Below are 15,376 nucleotides of genomic sequence, written 5' to 3' on the forward strand. Positions count from 1 at the left end.
TTCAAAGTTAAAGGTAGATTGGCCTCTTGTTTCTCCTTTAGACCAAGGGTCAGAAGCCCAGAAGATGCTTAACCTGCCTGAACAAGACTGCAGGGCCTTGGGATGCTAAGGTTCCTTCCTGGGAATGACCAGCAGTTCTCAAAGAGACTGTGAACCCAATGAGAGCTAGGGAAATCAATGCTGAGAAAAACGCAGCCTCGTGTTGGGCCCATCTTAGGAAGCAGTCAATGGTCTCACACTGTCAGCCTGTAGCTTCTACCTACATGAAGCAGCCAATAATCACTCAGACTGCCAGTCTATAGTCCCTCCCTTCATGAAGCAGCCAATAATCACTCAGACTGCCAGTCTATAGTCCCTCCCTTCATGAAGCAGCCAATGAACATGCCAGAGCCAGGTTTTCCTCCCATTGCAGCATTGCTGTCCCATCAATTGCACTAGAAAGCAATAGAAGGCTCCAAAAAGGGAGTGACTGGCTCTCATGACCAGGGTTCAATTCTGTGAGCCAGGACTCTACTAGATCACTGTCACTGTCACTGTCATCCCATTGTTCATAGATTTGCTTGAGCGGGCACCAGTAACGTCTCCATTGTGAGACTTGTTGCTGTTTTTAGCATATCAAATACACCATGTGGGTAGCTTGCCAGGCTCTGACGTGCAGGCAGGATACTCTCGGTAGCTTGCAGGGCTCTCCGAGAGGAATGGAGGTCTACTAGATAATGTAATATATTCTACTTTTTTTAAAAAAATATGTTGTTGTTCATGTGTTAATATGATCTTGAGATAGATGATTGTGGTGCACAATTACCTCACCACGACCACCAAAGTGTCCAGTGTCCCCGCACAGCATTCCCTACCACAATAATCATTAAATTCCCTGTGGCTCCTGGCCATGATGGCCTATGACCACTATGTGGCCATTTGCTGGCCACCGCGGTACCCGGAGCTCGTGAGCATGAGAGTCTGTGTGTGGATGGCCGTGCTGAGCTGGGGGACAGGCTTTACCAACTCACTGCTACAGTCTAGTTTCACTTGGAGCCTCCCCTTCTGTGGCCACCATGTCATCAACCACTTCTGTGAGATCTTGGCTGTGGTCAAACTGGCCTGTGGGGACATCTCTCTCAATGCCCTGCTATTGATGGTGGCCACCATCATCCTGACGTTCACCCCATTTCTGCTCATCTGCCTGTCCTACATCTTCATCCTGGCCACCATTGTCAGGGTCCCCTCTGCTGCAGGCCGGCGCAAAGCCTTCTCCACCTGCTCTGCCCACCTCACTGTGGTGGTGATTTTCTATGGGGCCATTGGCTTCATGTACTTCAACCCCAGTGCCAAGGACCCCCAGTGGGATAAGATCATCACTCTGTTGTATGGGATCGTGACCCCCTCCCTGAACCCCATCAACTACAGCCTGCGCAATGCAGAGGTGAAGGCTGCTGCCTCCGCGCTGCTTCGGGGAGACCTGCTCTCCAGGAAGCTGTCCCACCTCTCCTGCTGGCCTCCCACACGCTCGGGCTGATGGGAGCCTGGTCTTGTGGCCATGACGTGCAGCCCACCGTGACACCATGCCGCCATGACAGGCTCCCCTCCCCCCACCGCCTGCCAGCTAATTACTGGAGACTGGGTCAGGATGAGGGTCTTCTATTCTCATCCTCAGCTCCCAAGACTCAGGCTGATTAAGCTGGTACCATCTGGAATGTGCTGGTCACCAGGACAAAGGCAAGCAAAGCAACCAAGTTAGTCTGACATTTAGAGCTTCTGCTTAATGATTTGGCCAGTGTGGTCACATTGCTGCAGCAAGCACCAGGGGGAGGGGACCACAGCCACCTTCGTCTGGAATCCAGGAATTCCCTAATGGCTGCCACACCAACTTGCAAAGCTCTTGCCTTCCTTTCTGTCACACCCTCTGTCTGTTGCAGCTCTATGAGCTTGTGGTGGTGCCTTGTTCAAGGGTGATACACCGAGGGTGTTCCTGTGCTTCCCAGGATTTCCCTCCAGTCTGCTCTGGGCTTGGGGGGAGGAAGGGGGCACCAGAGAAATTTGCTGAGGTTGGTTAGGCAGAGCAGAGGCAATGGGACCACTCCAACCTCCCGCCCTCCCTCTTCCTCTCTCCCCCCTCCCTCTTCCTCTCTCCCCCCTCCCTCTTCCTCTCTCCCCCTCCCTCTTCCCCTCTCTCCCCCCTCTCTCTTCCTCTCTCTCCCCCCACTCTCTTCCTCTCTCTCCTCTCTTCCTCTCTCTCTCTCTGTCTGTCTGTCTGTCTCTCTGTCTGTCTCTCTGTCTGTCTGTCTGTCTGTCTCTCTCTCTCTCTCTCTCTCTCTCTCTCTCTCTCTCTCTCTCTCTCTCTCTCTCTCCCTCCCTCCCTCCCTCCCTCCCTCCCACCCACCTACTTTAGCTGTCCCTGCCCAGGGACAAGGCAAAGAGCACTTGCTTCTCCCAGGGGTCACAGGGTCACAGGGACAGACACAGATTCCACGGTCAAACTGGTCACGGGGCCAGTTTGTCCTTACTATTCCCCACTGCCTGCCTGCCCGGCTGACCTCAGGGGCATTGGGACCAGCACCAAATGCAGTTTCAGGTTTTGTGCAGACACCAACACAGTCGGACAGGCCTGATCTCTAGAACTAATCCCTCAGTTACCCAGAGCACTTCTGCCACTTGGGCCAAATGCCAACTTACCACTCCTCAGAGACCCTATGCTGATGCCCCCTTACCACAGCATGAAGCCCGCCTTCGCCAGCTGTGTTCTCAGGTCTCCCAGACCCCGTGGATTCTTTAGTCTCCTTGTCCAGCAACTCCTCCCCGGGCCCACCCACTTGCTGCATTCCCACTCGTGCCCGTCCTGTGTCTGTCTCTGCTCTCCTCAGATGAGGAAATTCTTCAAAGGCCAGAGGTTCGGTTCTCACTCTCTCCTCCTTCCGCCCCCCTCTCCTCCCCTCGCCCTGGAGCCTTCGCTCTGCCTGGCAGGTGAGATGCCACGTGAGCTCTGGAGGGCAGCTTCGGCCACCTCATTGTCCTCGCTGCAGTTCCATGAAAGCTCTCTCTCTTCCTCCCTTCCAGGAATGTTACTGAGCTGTGTTGTTTTTAGACACCCGCATTCGGTGACCATCTGCTGCAGACAGATGTAGTACAGATGGTGGGGCACTGGCATCTGAAGTGTCCCCCAACTAAAACAGGCAAGACAGACGCCCACTTGGATCAGGAACAGGGCTCCAGCTTAGTTCGGCTCTCCTTCCTTAAAAAAATCCCACAGGGGGGCTGGAGCGATAGCACAGTGGGTAGGGCATTCGCCTTGCACGCAGCCAACCCAGGTTCGATTCCCAGCATCCCATATGGTCCCCTAAGCACTGCCAGGGGTAATTCCTGAGTACAGAGCCAGGAGTAACCCATGTGCATTGCTGGGTATGACCAAAAAAGCAAAAATAAATTAATTTAAAAAAATCCCACAGGCACCTCAAGTCAAACTACCCAAAAGAGAACTCCTCATCCTGCCCCCATCAAGTTGTATCAGCGTGCCAGTAAATCTCCCCCAAGACACAAAGACAAACATTGGCAGCTCTCAGACTCCGTTCCTCTCCCCTCCCAGTGCCACCCCATGGCCTTTTCATCACCCCAGCTCTCCACTGATGCCTCCTCAGATGACTCCACCCCCTCGTGTCTCTAGTATTCAAGTGTCACGACACATTCCTCACCTCTCTCCGAATGCTGCACTGGCCTCCCCAGCACCCACCGGGTCCCACTGCTCTTCCCACCGAGGGATTCTTGTTTTCCAGGAGCCAGGACAGACACCATTTCTCTGTCCTGTCACAGCTATTGGCTGCTTTCCACAGCCCCTGTGGTGTTCCCGCACTGGCCAGGCCTCGATACACTGCAGGTAGGTGCTCCTGCACTTCCCAGTGCCCTGAACAATGTCCATCTCTGTGGTCTGTGTCCCCCCTCTGGCTGGCCCCTTGGGCCTCACACTCCTTGTCCTTCAGCTGACATGTAGCAGGTCCGGGTCACAAATCAGGTGAGGACTATGCTCTGTGAGGACTATGCTCTGTGCCACATATTCTACTGACCAGTGATGAGACACAGGATGGAACTGCTTAAGGGTGACTCCCACATAACACCCACACATACACAGATTCACTCACATGTACACTCAAAAACATATACATTCTCATATTCTCACATTCACAAACACTCATACACACATACTCACATATACACTCATAGATATACATACAGACTCACAGACATGCACATCCTCACATTCACATACATACATTCTCACATTCATATAGACTACTCAAACATACACATACACAATACACATACAGGCTCACACATATAATCACATACATACTCACACATATATGTATACATTTACACACACATTCTTCCCTTCACATACATATACAAACACACAGAGACTCACAGACTCACAGATACACACACATACACATACATGCTCACACACACATCCACATTCTCATATTCACACATACACATTCTCATATTCACACACACACATGCATATACATACTCTCACACATTCTCTCATTCACATGCTCATTCTCTCTCTTGGAAACTCAGCTCTGTGCCTGGTACACTCACGACATGCATCTTTGTTGATGGAATGATATTTCTGAAGCAGGGAAAGAACAAGACCCCCTCCTGGGAACTGAATCCCAGCATGGGAGAGCAAAAATCTCATACCATGGTTCCTGTTGCTCATTAAATCTGGGCCCCCATCACCCCAGGGGACACACTTTTTCTTGATTCTCGCACCCATGGCCCCAGGAAACAAGGCAGCACAAAACCAAGAAATCTTCATTGGAGGCGCACCACACTCCACCTGCATCAATCCAGATTCCAGCCTTGGCCTCTGCCCTCAACATGGTCCGCCACCCCTCCCCCCAGCAGGGCACGGCCCACACGCAGCATCTGCACAGGAAGCCTGAGGCCAGGGCTGTGAGGAGCGGTGAGAGCTGGAGGCGCCTCATCCCAGAGATTGACCCCGTTTCCTGAGGAATGAAGCTGTCTTCGGAGGTTCCATCTTCCTGGGAAGGGAAAGTCCTTGGTGCGGAGGGGGCGCTGGCCCCCAGAGCCTTCAGTCCTTCTGTCCTCCAAAGACACCCTGGGCTGGGGCCGCAGGTCAGCTACAGAGGGGCAGAGCACTTGCCTTGCACGGATGAGGCTCTGGGATGGGTCCCCAGCACACAAAAACAAGAACAAGACCCAACAACTAAGAGGGGTTCCGTGAAAGCAGAAGGACCGGTGGCCTCGGCATGTACTCTCAGTCCCCTGAGAAACTCCAAGTCCTCCAGAATAAGTCAATGTCCTCAAAAAATACAACTTCTCTCTTGTCTGGTGTGGGGAGGGGGAGGAACGGTGGCCAGGCCTCCGGGAACCACCCTCAGAGCTTTCTGCCTCTTCCAGAGTACCGGTGCCCCATGGTTCAGGCCCTGGGCCCCCTCAGCTGGTACAGATGCTGCTGACAGTGGCCCCTCCAGGGCCCACCAGGCCCAGCTCCTCCTGCTCATTGATGCACAGCTGGTAGCCGCAGCCCCGGGGTTGTCGTGCTCCTGAAGGGACCCGGGGGTCAGTCTTGGCACGCGGGGGCAACAAGAAGCCCACACTGCCAGCAATGAGCATATGCCAAATGCTGTGTATGTAGAAGTAGTTGTCTCGAGTCTCCACAAACGCATAGAGCAAGATGGCGCTGCCTGCAATGAGGCTCCCGGGACACAGGTGGAAGAGCCAGCGGCGCCAAGTCGGTGGGTAGCAGTGGCGGCGGCGGACGCTGCGGATGGTCTGGGGGAGGGAGAGAAGGGGGTGCTCAGCCACAGGCTGGCTCTCCCAGGCTTCTGCTGAGCCTGGCTCATGCTGCCGGCACCCGCCAGCAGGGGTGGGCAGACCCTGGGATTTCACTGCATAATTGTCACACCCTCTCTGTTGGCCCCCAAACTCGAGCCCTTTCTTTGCATAATTATACAGAGTATAGCAATAAATGATTTTTAAGTAATACTGGAACCATTTTTTTTAAGCCTCACATAATAGAAACAAAGATCCTGAGACCTGGTCTTCAGTAGGAAACTGCCCGCGTAGGGAAGGGAGCACCACCATAATAATGGTGGAAGGAAGCGGCCACTCTGGAGGAGGTCGGGGTGCTGAGAGGTGGTGGGGTCACACATGAAACCCTGTCGGTAACAGTACTGTAAACCAAAGCACCAAAAGAAAAGGAAAAAAAAATTGAAGGTGCCCACCCTGAAGGCAGGCTGAGGGGTTGGAGGGAAACTGGGGCTATCAGTGGAGGGAGGTGGACACTGGTGAAGGGATTGGTGTTGGAATGTTGTGTGCTTGAAATTCAATCATGAATACATTTGTAATTCATGATGAACAAGTAGAAAAAAGAAAAAACAAACAACAACAAAAAATGCCTCACAAATGGTCACACAAAATGCCCCCAAAAAAGGAGGTCATAAAACCTGCATCGATTCTGCAGTGAAATTCAGTGTGAGCAGGATAGCGATGAGTCCAGGGTCAGTGCACCCACACTGTAAGTAGGGGACCAGCCACCCAGGCCCCTGGGACACCATCCCCCCCTCCCACTCCCATCCCCCCACAGAAGCCCATTTCTTACCCAGGCAGTAGCCAAGATGCCCAGGGCGAAGAGACTGGGGCCGAGCAGGTTCCAGAGTCCGTGGCGGTCCAGCTGCAGTGCCATTGAGAGCAGCATGGCCCCCAGCAGATACAGCACCTAGGGAAAGAGAACTCCAGGGGCCCAGCCACGACGTGGGCAGGGGGCTCTGGCAGGCCCCCAGAGCAGCTGGGTGGGCACTGCAAGGAGACTCTGGCTGTGGTTGCCCACCCCCACACCCCTCCCCCTGGGGCCCATCCTGCACTGACCTGCTTGACCACAGGCTGTAGACGAGCCATGGCAATGACAGTGACCCACACGGACATGAGGGAGCCCAAGAAATCACAGAACTGCAACACGTCGTAGTCCATAATGCAGAACACCACGATGCCCGGCTGGTCACAGGCATGGTAGAACTGGAGGGAGAAAGGAAGGGCGTTGAGGGAACTCGGGGTACAGGCAGGGGTGGAACAAACCTGGAAAAAGTCATGTGGCCACCGCAGTGCTGGCGCTGGCATGCGGCAGTCAGAGAGGCAGAGGCCAGAGGTCAGGAGCTACGCTGAATTCAGAAACACCCCCTCTCCATGCCCGGTGTGGGGGGGAGTGCTAGAGCCCTCTGCTCTGCTCCTGAGTCGCCCATATCCAGTGGCCTGTCCCAGGAGCGTGCTATGGAGAGCACCCGGCCAGAGGAGCCAGGGCTCGCAAGCCAAGTCCAAGCCTTTCCCTCTCTCTTCATGCTGGCAAGGGCGAACCAGACCTTAAGCTCACACCCCGACTCTGAGTTGGGATCCACCCTCCAACCCACGCTGTGCAGCCATGGTAAGAAACAAAGGCAGCCCCCTGGCCTGGGAAGAGCATGGAGTTCCCCTCCACAGGGGCGACCTGGGGAAAGGGCGGTGTCCAGCTCCCCTACACAGAGGGGAAGGAGACACACTACTGAGAAGAGTTGAATGGCAGCAAGGATCTAAAAGGAACCAGGTCCAAAAATATCCCAAGCCCTGGTCCAAAGTGATGGAGCACATTCCTGACATCTCTAAGGCTCCGGGTTCGATCCCCAGCACTGTCTGATTCCCAGAGCACTGCCCAGTGTGGCCCTAGAGTCCCCCACAACAAGCACCACAGCTCTGGGCTGAGCACCAAACCATCAGCCCCAAACCAATGGTCAAGCATTGCAGGAATGGCCCCTAAATATTTTTTTCCTTCAGATCTGGAGACTGAATGTGCTTTATCTCTGTCCCTTACTTGTCCCCAGGTCCTTTGGAGTGATATAACTCCTGAGAGTGAGAAAGAAATTGGTGTTCTTGACAAGGTTGGACTAAAATACATCAGATCCACGAAGAGAGGGTAGGAAGGCTCAGTGGGGAGGTAGCAGACCGCAGCCTTTGAAGTGGCTTGAGAACTCACAAGTCCCTTAGCTGCTCCTCTCAGCCCCGCTCAGTATCTGCATTCTATCTGGAGGTACCCTGGGACACTGAGCCTCTGAGAGAGGTCCCTCACAGACCCCAAACAGGCAAGAACCTGGGATCTCCAGAAGCTCGGCCCTGAGTCAAGGGAGAGGGCAGGGGTGTCCACAGCTGAGGAGAGAGACAGAAGAATTTCACTCACTGGCCAGTGAGGCCACCCCACACTCCGGGCAAAAGAGAATTTTTTTTTTCTCTTTTTGTTTTTGTGTGCTGGGGACCCATCCCAGATGAGAATTCCTGAGAACAAGAACAGGGAGACAAGAGGAGCAAGACTCCAGGGGAAAAGGAGTACAAGGTTCTAAAATCATATCACAAAACCTCACACACAACCTCGAGCAAATAACATCGCCCCTGCGAGCCAGACAGAAACTAAAGCGGATTGGCCATCAAAATCGGCAGATACAGCCCAGATTCAGAGCGGGGAAAACAGCCTCAGAAGCTCAGGCTCTGCAGGCTAAAGATGAGAAAGACATCACTGGCCTTCTTCTGGGTCCTGGTAAAGGGTTCAGCTAGTCATTCAAACTGCAAACAGTATAACTTCCACAAAGGGAAGGATAAATTTTAAGAGGAGTTGGAGAACCTAAATGCTTAGGAAAAGAAATAAAAAGTTGAAGGAAATGTTGACGGGGCTGTAGAATTGCTCAACAGGCTGTTATGTAGCACATGTTTTACATGCAGGAAGTCTGGGTTCAATCCCCAGCACCGTATAAGGTCCCCGGAGCACATCAGGAATGATTCCTGAGCACGGAGTCAGGAGGAAGCTCTGAGGACTGCCAGGTGTGGCCCCAAAACAGAAAGGGAAAAAAGATAACTTTGGGATATTACTTGGTCATGGGAAACCTTAGGCTTAAGTCTTTCCAATTTTTGGTACAAGATTTAAATGTCTGTACCTACCTTCTTCATTTTAGAGGGAAAGTAGCTGTCCCTTGAGGAAGAGACTGCCTGGGAACAGCCATAATTTAAGTTCAAAAGGTATATAAGTCTGGAAGCATAGTTTTCTCTAAACAGACAAATGGAGAAAGTGAGTTCTTTCTGGGAAACTCTGACTTCGAAGGGGGCCACATCACCATTAAAAGGAATGTTTAACTGTGTTTAAAAGGTGTTTATTTTTCATTTCTTTGTTTCTCTGAAATGGATTATTGGGAAGTCTTATTGTAGGGTGTTTTTATTTTTATCTATAGGGCATTGATTGTTCTCTGCCTCCAAGATCAGATATAAGTACTATAGGCCATGAGATTGCCCCAAACTGTCTTATGATTTGTATTTCATTGTAAAGCACTGATTGTACATTTCAAGTTTAATCAAGCACTTATTCCCTTTCCTGACTTTAACTCAGAGAAGAGGGAATGCCCAGATACTCTCGGAGGGCGGGGGCACTTACATATCTGTCCATCTCAGATAAGGGAGACTACATACTAGTAAAAGAAAAGCTAAATTACCTCATTACTGAGGACACATCTAAGGGAGTAATTAATTGAAGGTTAATTTTCCTCTAGGAATATCTCTGCACTGAACAAAACGCTGAAGATAATGGAGATATCTCTGGAGAAGGAAGGTTAAGGGGAACTTGCCTCACTAATATTCAATGACTGATTATTTAAGTATACTCAAAGGCCAAAGACAGTTTAAGGTTGTAGAAAATCCATAGGGGCAACATTAAATTTAAATTGCAGCACAAAAAAATTTTTAATTACAGCATGAGGGGACCAAGGATGTAGCTTAGTGGCAGGCTTGCATGTGTGAGGCCCTGAGTTCAATCCTTGGTGCCACAGGAAAATAATTAAAAAGCATAGTGAGAGTTTTTGTTCCACTGAAAATTGTGGGCTAATTTTCATATTGGTGCTTATTGTTTTTGCTTTTATTCTCTTTTTTTTGGGGGGGTGGATGGGGGAAGTGAGTTTGAGCCACACCTAGCAGTGCTCGGGGCTTGATCCTGATCCTGTGTTCAGAAAGCACTCCTGGCAGTGCTCCGGGAGCTGGGGATTCGTATGCAAGGCAAGCACCTTAACCACTGTACTATCTCTCTGGCCCGATCTATGGGTTGACTGCAGGGGGGCGGGGGAGGGATGGCAGGGGACAGGGGAGCAGAGGCACACAAAGTGGTGCTCATGAGTGACCCGGTGGTGCTCAGGGAACTATATGTGGTACTGGGGATCAAATCAGGGTCAAAGTGGCCCCATGCAAAGCACGTGCCTTATCTCCTGTACTATCTCTCTAACCCCTATAAGTTCAGATCTTTTCACTGGTCCTTCTTAGCATCTAAAACTTTGAGAACCACTACACTGATGCCAGAGAAACGTTTATATATACTGCAGGACAGCTGAAAAACTGCAGTCAGGTGAGGAATTTAACCAAGCACATTCACCGCCCTGAGAGAGGGAAAGAATAAAGCTAGAGGGGCCGGAGCGACATTACAGTGGGGACGGTGCTTGCCTTGCACCCCTGGTTCAATCCCCGACATCCCTTATGGTCCCCCAAGCATTGCCAGGAATGATTCCTGAGTGCAGAGCAAGGAGTAGCACCTGGGCATTACCTGGGTGAGGTCCCAAAACAAAACAAAAAAGAATAGATCTGGGTGAGGAAACTTGAGTCAGGCCTAAGGAGAACTTTAGTTCCTCAATTCACCTTCAGTAAAACATTTAAGCGTCCCCTCCTCCATGGAAAGGCACAAACAGGCTGGATGCCTTTCCATGGCCAGTGTTAGCAGGAGCCTGCAGTCAGCTGTCTCGGCCACAGAGCTCAGGATACTAAGTTCTGAAGTACAGCCTGTGAATTGTGGTTTTAATGACAACAACAAAAATCTTAGATCATATATGTAAACTCCTATAGAGCAAAATTGTTCCTGTGGCCTAGAGAGGAACTAATGCCCTATTGAAGGGCGTAGCCTTTCTGGATTTGAACTCAGGAAGAAGACTGTCATTTACTCTCCTGGGCTGCTACTTGCCATGAGAGTCCTGGCAGGGAGGGACTCAGGGAACACCAGGTAAGCAGGAAAGCTGTAGCTGTATACTTCAGTCCTTGTGGAAAAGAACACGGGTTTGACCAGGGCACTGGGAAATACCACAAAGTCATGATCTTTTGCTATTGCTGCACTGAATAAAGTGGAAGTTCAGTATGTGGTGACAGTCACTCTCGGCTGCCCTGTGATCCTAATGGAGTCAGGGGAGGGCTTTTATTTGCAGTTAGAGACAGATTCTATTCAGAAAATGGGGTGTCTGGGACTGGCTACTCTGTAGCCAAAGCCCAGGGGTGCTGGTGCAAAGCCCAGGAGAACGGACACACACTCTCTGCAGGCTCCAAGAGATACTTGGATCCTCTTTCTAACTGTGACCCACAGCAGATCTGCACCGAGCCACGAGGGAGCTGGGCAAACAGCTGTTGTGCGAGTGTCTGATGAGCGACTATATAAAAGGCATCTGGAAATAGAAGGGAGAAACCTGCTCTGGTATAAAAATAGAACGAGGCACTGTCAGAGCAGACCTAAAAGGGGAGCCAGTCAGGCCAAATTGGGGTGCGCTATCATCACACTGCGGAGGGGCCTGCGTCTCTTTCCAAAGCATGGTTACAGCCAATGCATCTTCACTGGCAGACAAATGTCCAGAAGGACCCTAAGCTATGACCCTCAGTTTCAGAACATTCCCAGACACAAATGTGCAGGACTTTTGCTGATTTGGATGTCTGGGGCAACTGTGTTAGGTTCTGTTACATGCTTCTTGCCACGACCTGAGGCAAGTCTGACTCCATCTCAGATTCCCGTTGTCAATGTATAGCACCTGAGGCCAAGGGCCCCACATGAGAAGAACAAGATGAAGCATCTCAGCGGGGAAAGGTCTATATGAGCCCAGGGCCATAGCTCCAAGGGCTGGCACGCAGGCTTTGACTATGAGAGCCCTGGGTCTGATCCCTGGCACCACAAGATTCCCCCTCCCTCCCATCCAGTACCACTAGCTGTGGCCCCCCAAAAAATATATATATAATATTATATATATTGACTGGAGCGATAGAACAGCGGGTAGGGCATTAGCCTTGCATATGGCCAACCCAGGTTCAATTCCTCTGTCCCTCTCAGAGAGCCCAGCAAGCTACCGAGAGTATCCCACCCACATGGCAGAGCCTGGCAAGCTACCTGTGGCATATTCAATATGCCAAAAACAGTAACAGCAAGTCTCACATGGAGACATTACTGGTGCCTGCTCGAGCAAATCTATGAGCAACGGGATAACAGCGCCACAATTTTACAGTATATATATGTTGTGTTGCTCATATCAGCAGGCTCACTCCTCTACCTTCCTCACAGCACCTGAGGAGACTCACCTCGACCTTCCTCACAGCACCTGAGGAGACTCACTCCTCTAACCTTCCTCATGGCGCCTGAGGAGACTCACTCTTCTACCTTCCTTACAGCACCTGAGAAGCCAGCTTGTGAGATGAACTTTAGTGAGAAATGACAGGGGAGGGGTAGCAAACTGTTTGGAACTGGAGGACAAGACTTAAAAAACTATGGTAATCATCACCAAAATATGCTCCTTTCAGCTGGGCTTTTGTTTCACTTCCACCTCCCATGAAGCCTCAAGAAATAAAATTGCCTGTGAGGCATCTTAGGATGCTGAGAGCCAGACGACATATAAAACTCTCCAACTATGGAGCTGCCCTCTGTCTTTCACAGGTTCCTCTGGGAAGTCAAGAAGGCCATGGTCACTGCGTTCTCACCCCCTGAGGAGAGACATGCTAATGGTGTAGACAACCCTGCACCGAGCAGAGCACCACACAGGTGAGTCGGGCCCTCGCATCATGAAAGCATGTAAGGAGAGAGAAGATTCTACCTGGAGAAATGGGGTGCAAAGATCCTGCCCCAGTAAGGGGAGCATGGGGAGGACAGGGACAGGGTTCCTCAGGCCTGAACGGGAAGCAGAAGTCCCCTCAGCCCTCAGGGTGGACAGACCAGGCTCAGACAGCAGCTGTTCCCTACCTGATCCTGTGACTGTTATGTTAAATGGCAAACAGCCTTGTTCGCTTACCCCCATGAGCTTTAAAAAGCTCCTCCCCAGAAGAAGAGAAAGAGACAGATGAGAAGCAGTGGGGGCCAAGTCGGCGGGTTAAGGTACAAAGATGGTGCTAAGGACTGGTAGAGCCAAATACCCAAACCACAGAGTCAACAACACTGAAATCAAGAGACCCGAACTGGGACGAAGGGATAGTACAGAAGTGAGGGCATTAGCTCTGCATGTGGCTAACTTGGGTTTGATCCCTGGCATTCCACATGGTCCCCTGAGCACCAACAGGAGAAATTTCAGAGTGTAGAGTCAGGAGTAACCCCTGAGCATCGCTAGGTGTGACCCAAAAAGCAAAAAAAAAAAAAAATCAAGAGACCCAAACTTTGACATCAGGACTTAGAAAGAAACCCATCAAGAGGGCTGACCAGGAACTTGGGAACTCTGGTGAGGGGAGAGGAGGGACCGGTGCTGTGATAGTGCATGTCTACAACTCAAACCATCAGTAACTTGGTAAATCACGGTGCTTTAATTTAAGAAAGTAGAAAATATAAATAAGTAAAAATAAGTTCTGCCTGCCATCATCTGGAAAAGTGGTGGGGGGAGAGCAAAAGAGGAGGCTGACTGAACTACCGAGATGAGATGGGGGTCGTAGTCACTCCAAAACAGAGGGGAACTCGGCGGCAAAGGACTCTCAGGGGAGGCCGCGGACCGCACGCACCGTGGAGAAGAACATGGTGAAGGTGTAGACGGCGGCTTCCAGCACGTAGCGGCTCCGGATGGCGAGGACCACGGGCGGCAGGAACATGAGGTTGCTCAGGCACAGCAGGAGCGTGGACAGCAGCTGGAAGCCGTAGGTGAGCGCATCCTCACTGTCGGTGCAGCCCCAGCCCCGCCACCCTGCGGGGGTGGTGCAAGGACCCAGGGGGTAAGAGGAGGCGGACAGTAGGCCGGGCAGCAGCCCGCCCCGAGTCCCCCACGTGGGCCCGCCCGAGCTCACCGGCCTTGCACTCGCAGGCCGCGTACAGGTAGTTGTGCGTGCGCAGCAGCTTGCACTGGCCGTAGGGCCCGCAGTCGTCCACGCAGGGGGACAGGAAGGTCCGCAGCCGCACCTCCGCCGTGGCGTTCCGGCACCGCACGAACCTGCGAGGGGGGGCACAGGCTCCGTGGATCACCGGGGGCGGCCCCACCCGGGGGAGGGGTGCGCCCTCCCTGGCCCCGCCCCTCCCACCCCGAGTCTCTCACCGAGGCCCCACCCCACACAGCGAGCGCAGGGTGAGAAACCAGGTCCCCGTCTGTGGGAAGGGGATGCGCAGCCTGGCCGTCCTGGAGTCGGCACTGACGGAGAGGAGAGAGCCGGCCAGAGACTCTGAGGGGAGAAGCGAGGGGCCCGTGTGGGGGCAGCACCTCAGGTCCCTCACCTCGCCCCCTCAGCCCGTGGCCCTGACTTCCAGGCCCCTCTCTCTCCCTTCCCGCTCCTCACCCCACCTTTGGAGCAGGTCACTGCTGCGTCCCCCAGGCTCAAGGGCACCTCGTGCGTCAGGCATCCGAAGACTGTCACGTTTTCCTGGTGCAGGGAACTCTGGGGACAGCGGATAACATGAGGGTGTCAACCTGCAGCCGGTCGGCACCCCTGGCCCTGTTAACCCATGCACAGAAAACCCTCCAGGCCACCCCCCCCTGCAGTGTGCCTGCCTGCCTGCCTGTGTGTCTGTCTCTGGTGCCGTGGAACAAGCAAGCTGGCCTTAGAAAGAGCCCAGGTGCATCTCTGGCCACAGAACACAAGTCACAGAGGCCATAAGCTCACCTCACTCCAAAGGATGGGAAGCAACTTAGACAGCTAGCAGGCTAATGCCCAGGGAACGCGTTCAGTCACGGCAGGAAGGGCAAGTGTGTTGGGAGGTGGGGCTCAAATGTCTTGTGCTGGCTTCCACGTGAGCAAAGCAAAGGAAGAAACAGGATGAGCTGCCAGCTGTGTGAGGGAATAAGACGGAAAAAGCTCCTCAGAGCCAGAGGGTGTGGGGTGGGAGGGAGGGGGTCCACTGCACCAATAGTGGGGGCACTCCCCAGGAAATTCTCCTCAGAGAAACGTAAAGTGCGCCCTAAGCCTGGCTCCAACAACCACTCGCTCACTCCCCTCATGCAGGGGCAATGAGCCCAAGTGTGATTCCAAAATAGTCAGTTGGGAGGAAATCAATCAGTGCGGGGAGATCATGGTCCTCCAGGTGCAGAGCTCAGATTCAACTGTCCAGTTCTGGACACAAAGGGAAAACTCGAAATATTGAGGTAGATGGTGGTGAACA

At 52.5% G+C, this 15,376-nt stretch overlaps 2 protein-coding genes across 4 annotated transcripts in view; one reads left to right on the forward strand and one right to left on the reverse strand.

The window, feature by feature from the left end:
• Window positions 1-880: 880 nt before the first annotated feature.
• LOC101544212 (olfactory receptor 13C7-like) lies at window positions 881-1,516 on the forward strand (the record flags this gene model as incomplete). The annotated part of the gene is made up of 1 exon (XM_004600407.2): window positions 881-1,516. A coding segment is annotated over one exon (636 nt), but the record flags the coding sequence as incomplete, so codon positions are not given.
• A 3,279-nt stretch (window positions 1,517-4,795) lies between these two features.
• Window positions 4,796-15,376, reverse strand: part of TMEM8B (transmembrane protein 8B) — a 29,267-nt gene continuing 18,686 nt past the window's right edge. For 2 of the 3 annotated variants that reach the window (XM_012934374.2, XM_055120137.1), the window contains 7 exons: window positions 14,562-14,655; window positions 14,319-14,442; window positions 14,074-14,216; window positions 13,795-13,973; window positions 6,889-7,035; window positions 6,623-6,739; window positions 4,796-5,793 (listed from right to left, as the gene is read on the reverse strand). In XM_012934374.2, coding sequence (XP_012789828.2) covers window positions 5,455-5,793; window positions 6,623-6,739; window positions 6,889-7,035; window positions 13,795-13,973; window positions 14,074-14,216; window positions 14,319-14,442; window positions 14,562-14,655 — 1,143 coding nt within the window. In that variant the 3' untranslated portion in view covers window positions 4,796-5,454. Of the gene's footprint in view, window positions 5,794-6,622; window positions 6,740-6,888; window positions 7,036-13,794; window positions 13,974-14,073; window positions 14,217-14,318; window positions 14,443-14,561; window positions 14,656-15,376 lie in introns of those variants that run through there. The other variant, XR_008627209.1, reaches the window with a different exon arrangement.

The sequence above is a fragment of the Sorex araneus genome, chromosome 1 (assembly GCF_027595985.1).
Source record: "Sorex araneus isolate mSorAra2 chromosome 1, mSorAra2.pri, whole genome shotgun sequence".
NCBI lineage: Eukaryota > Metazoa > Chordata > Mammalia > Eulipotyphla > Soricidae > Sorex > Sorex araneus.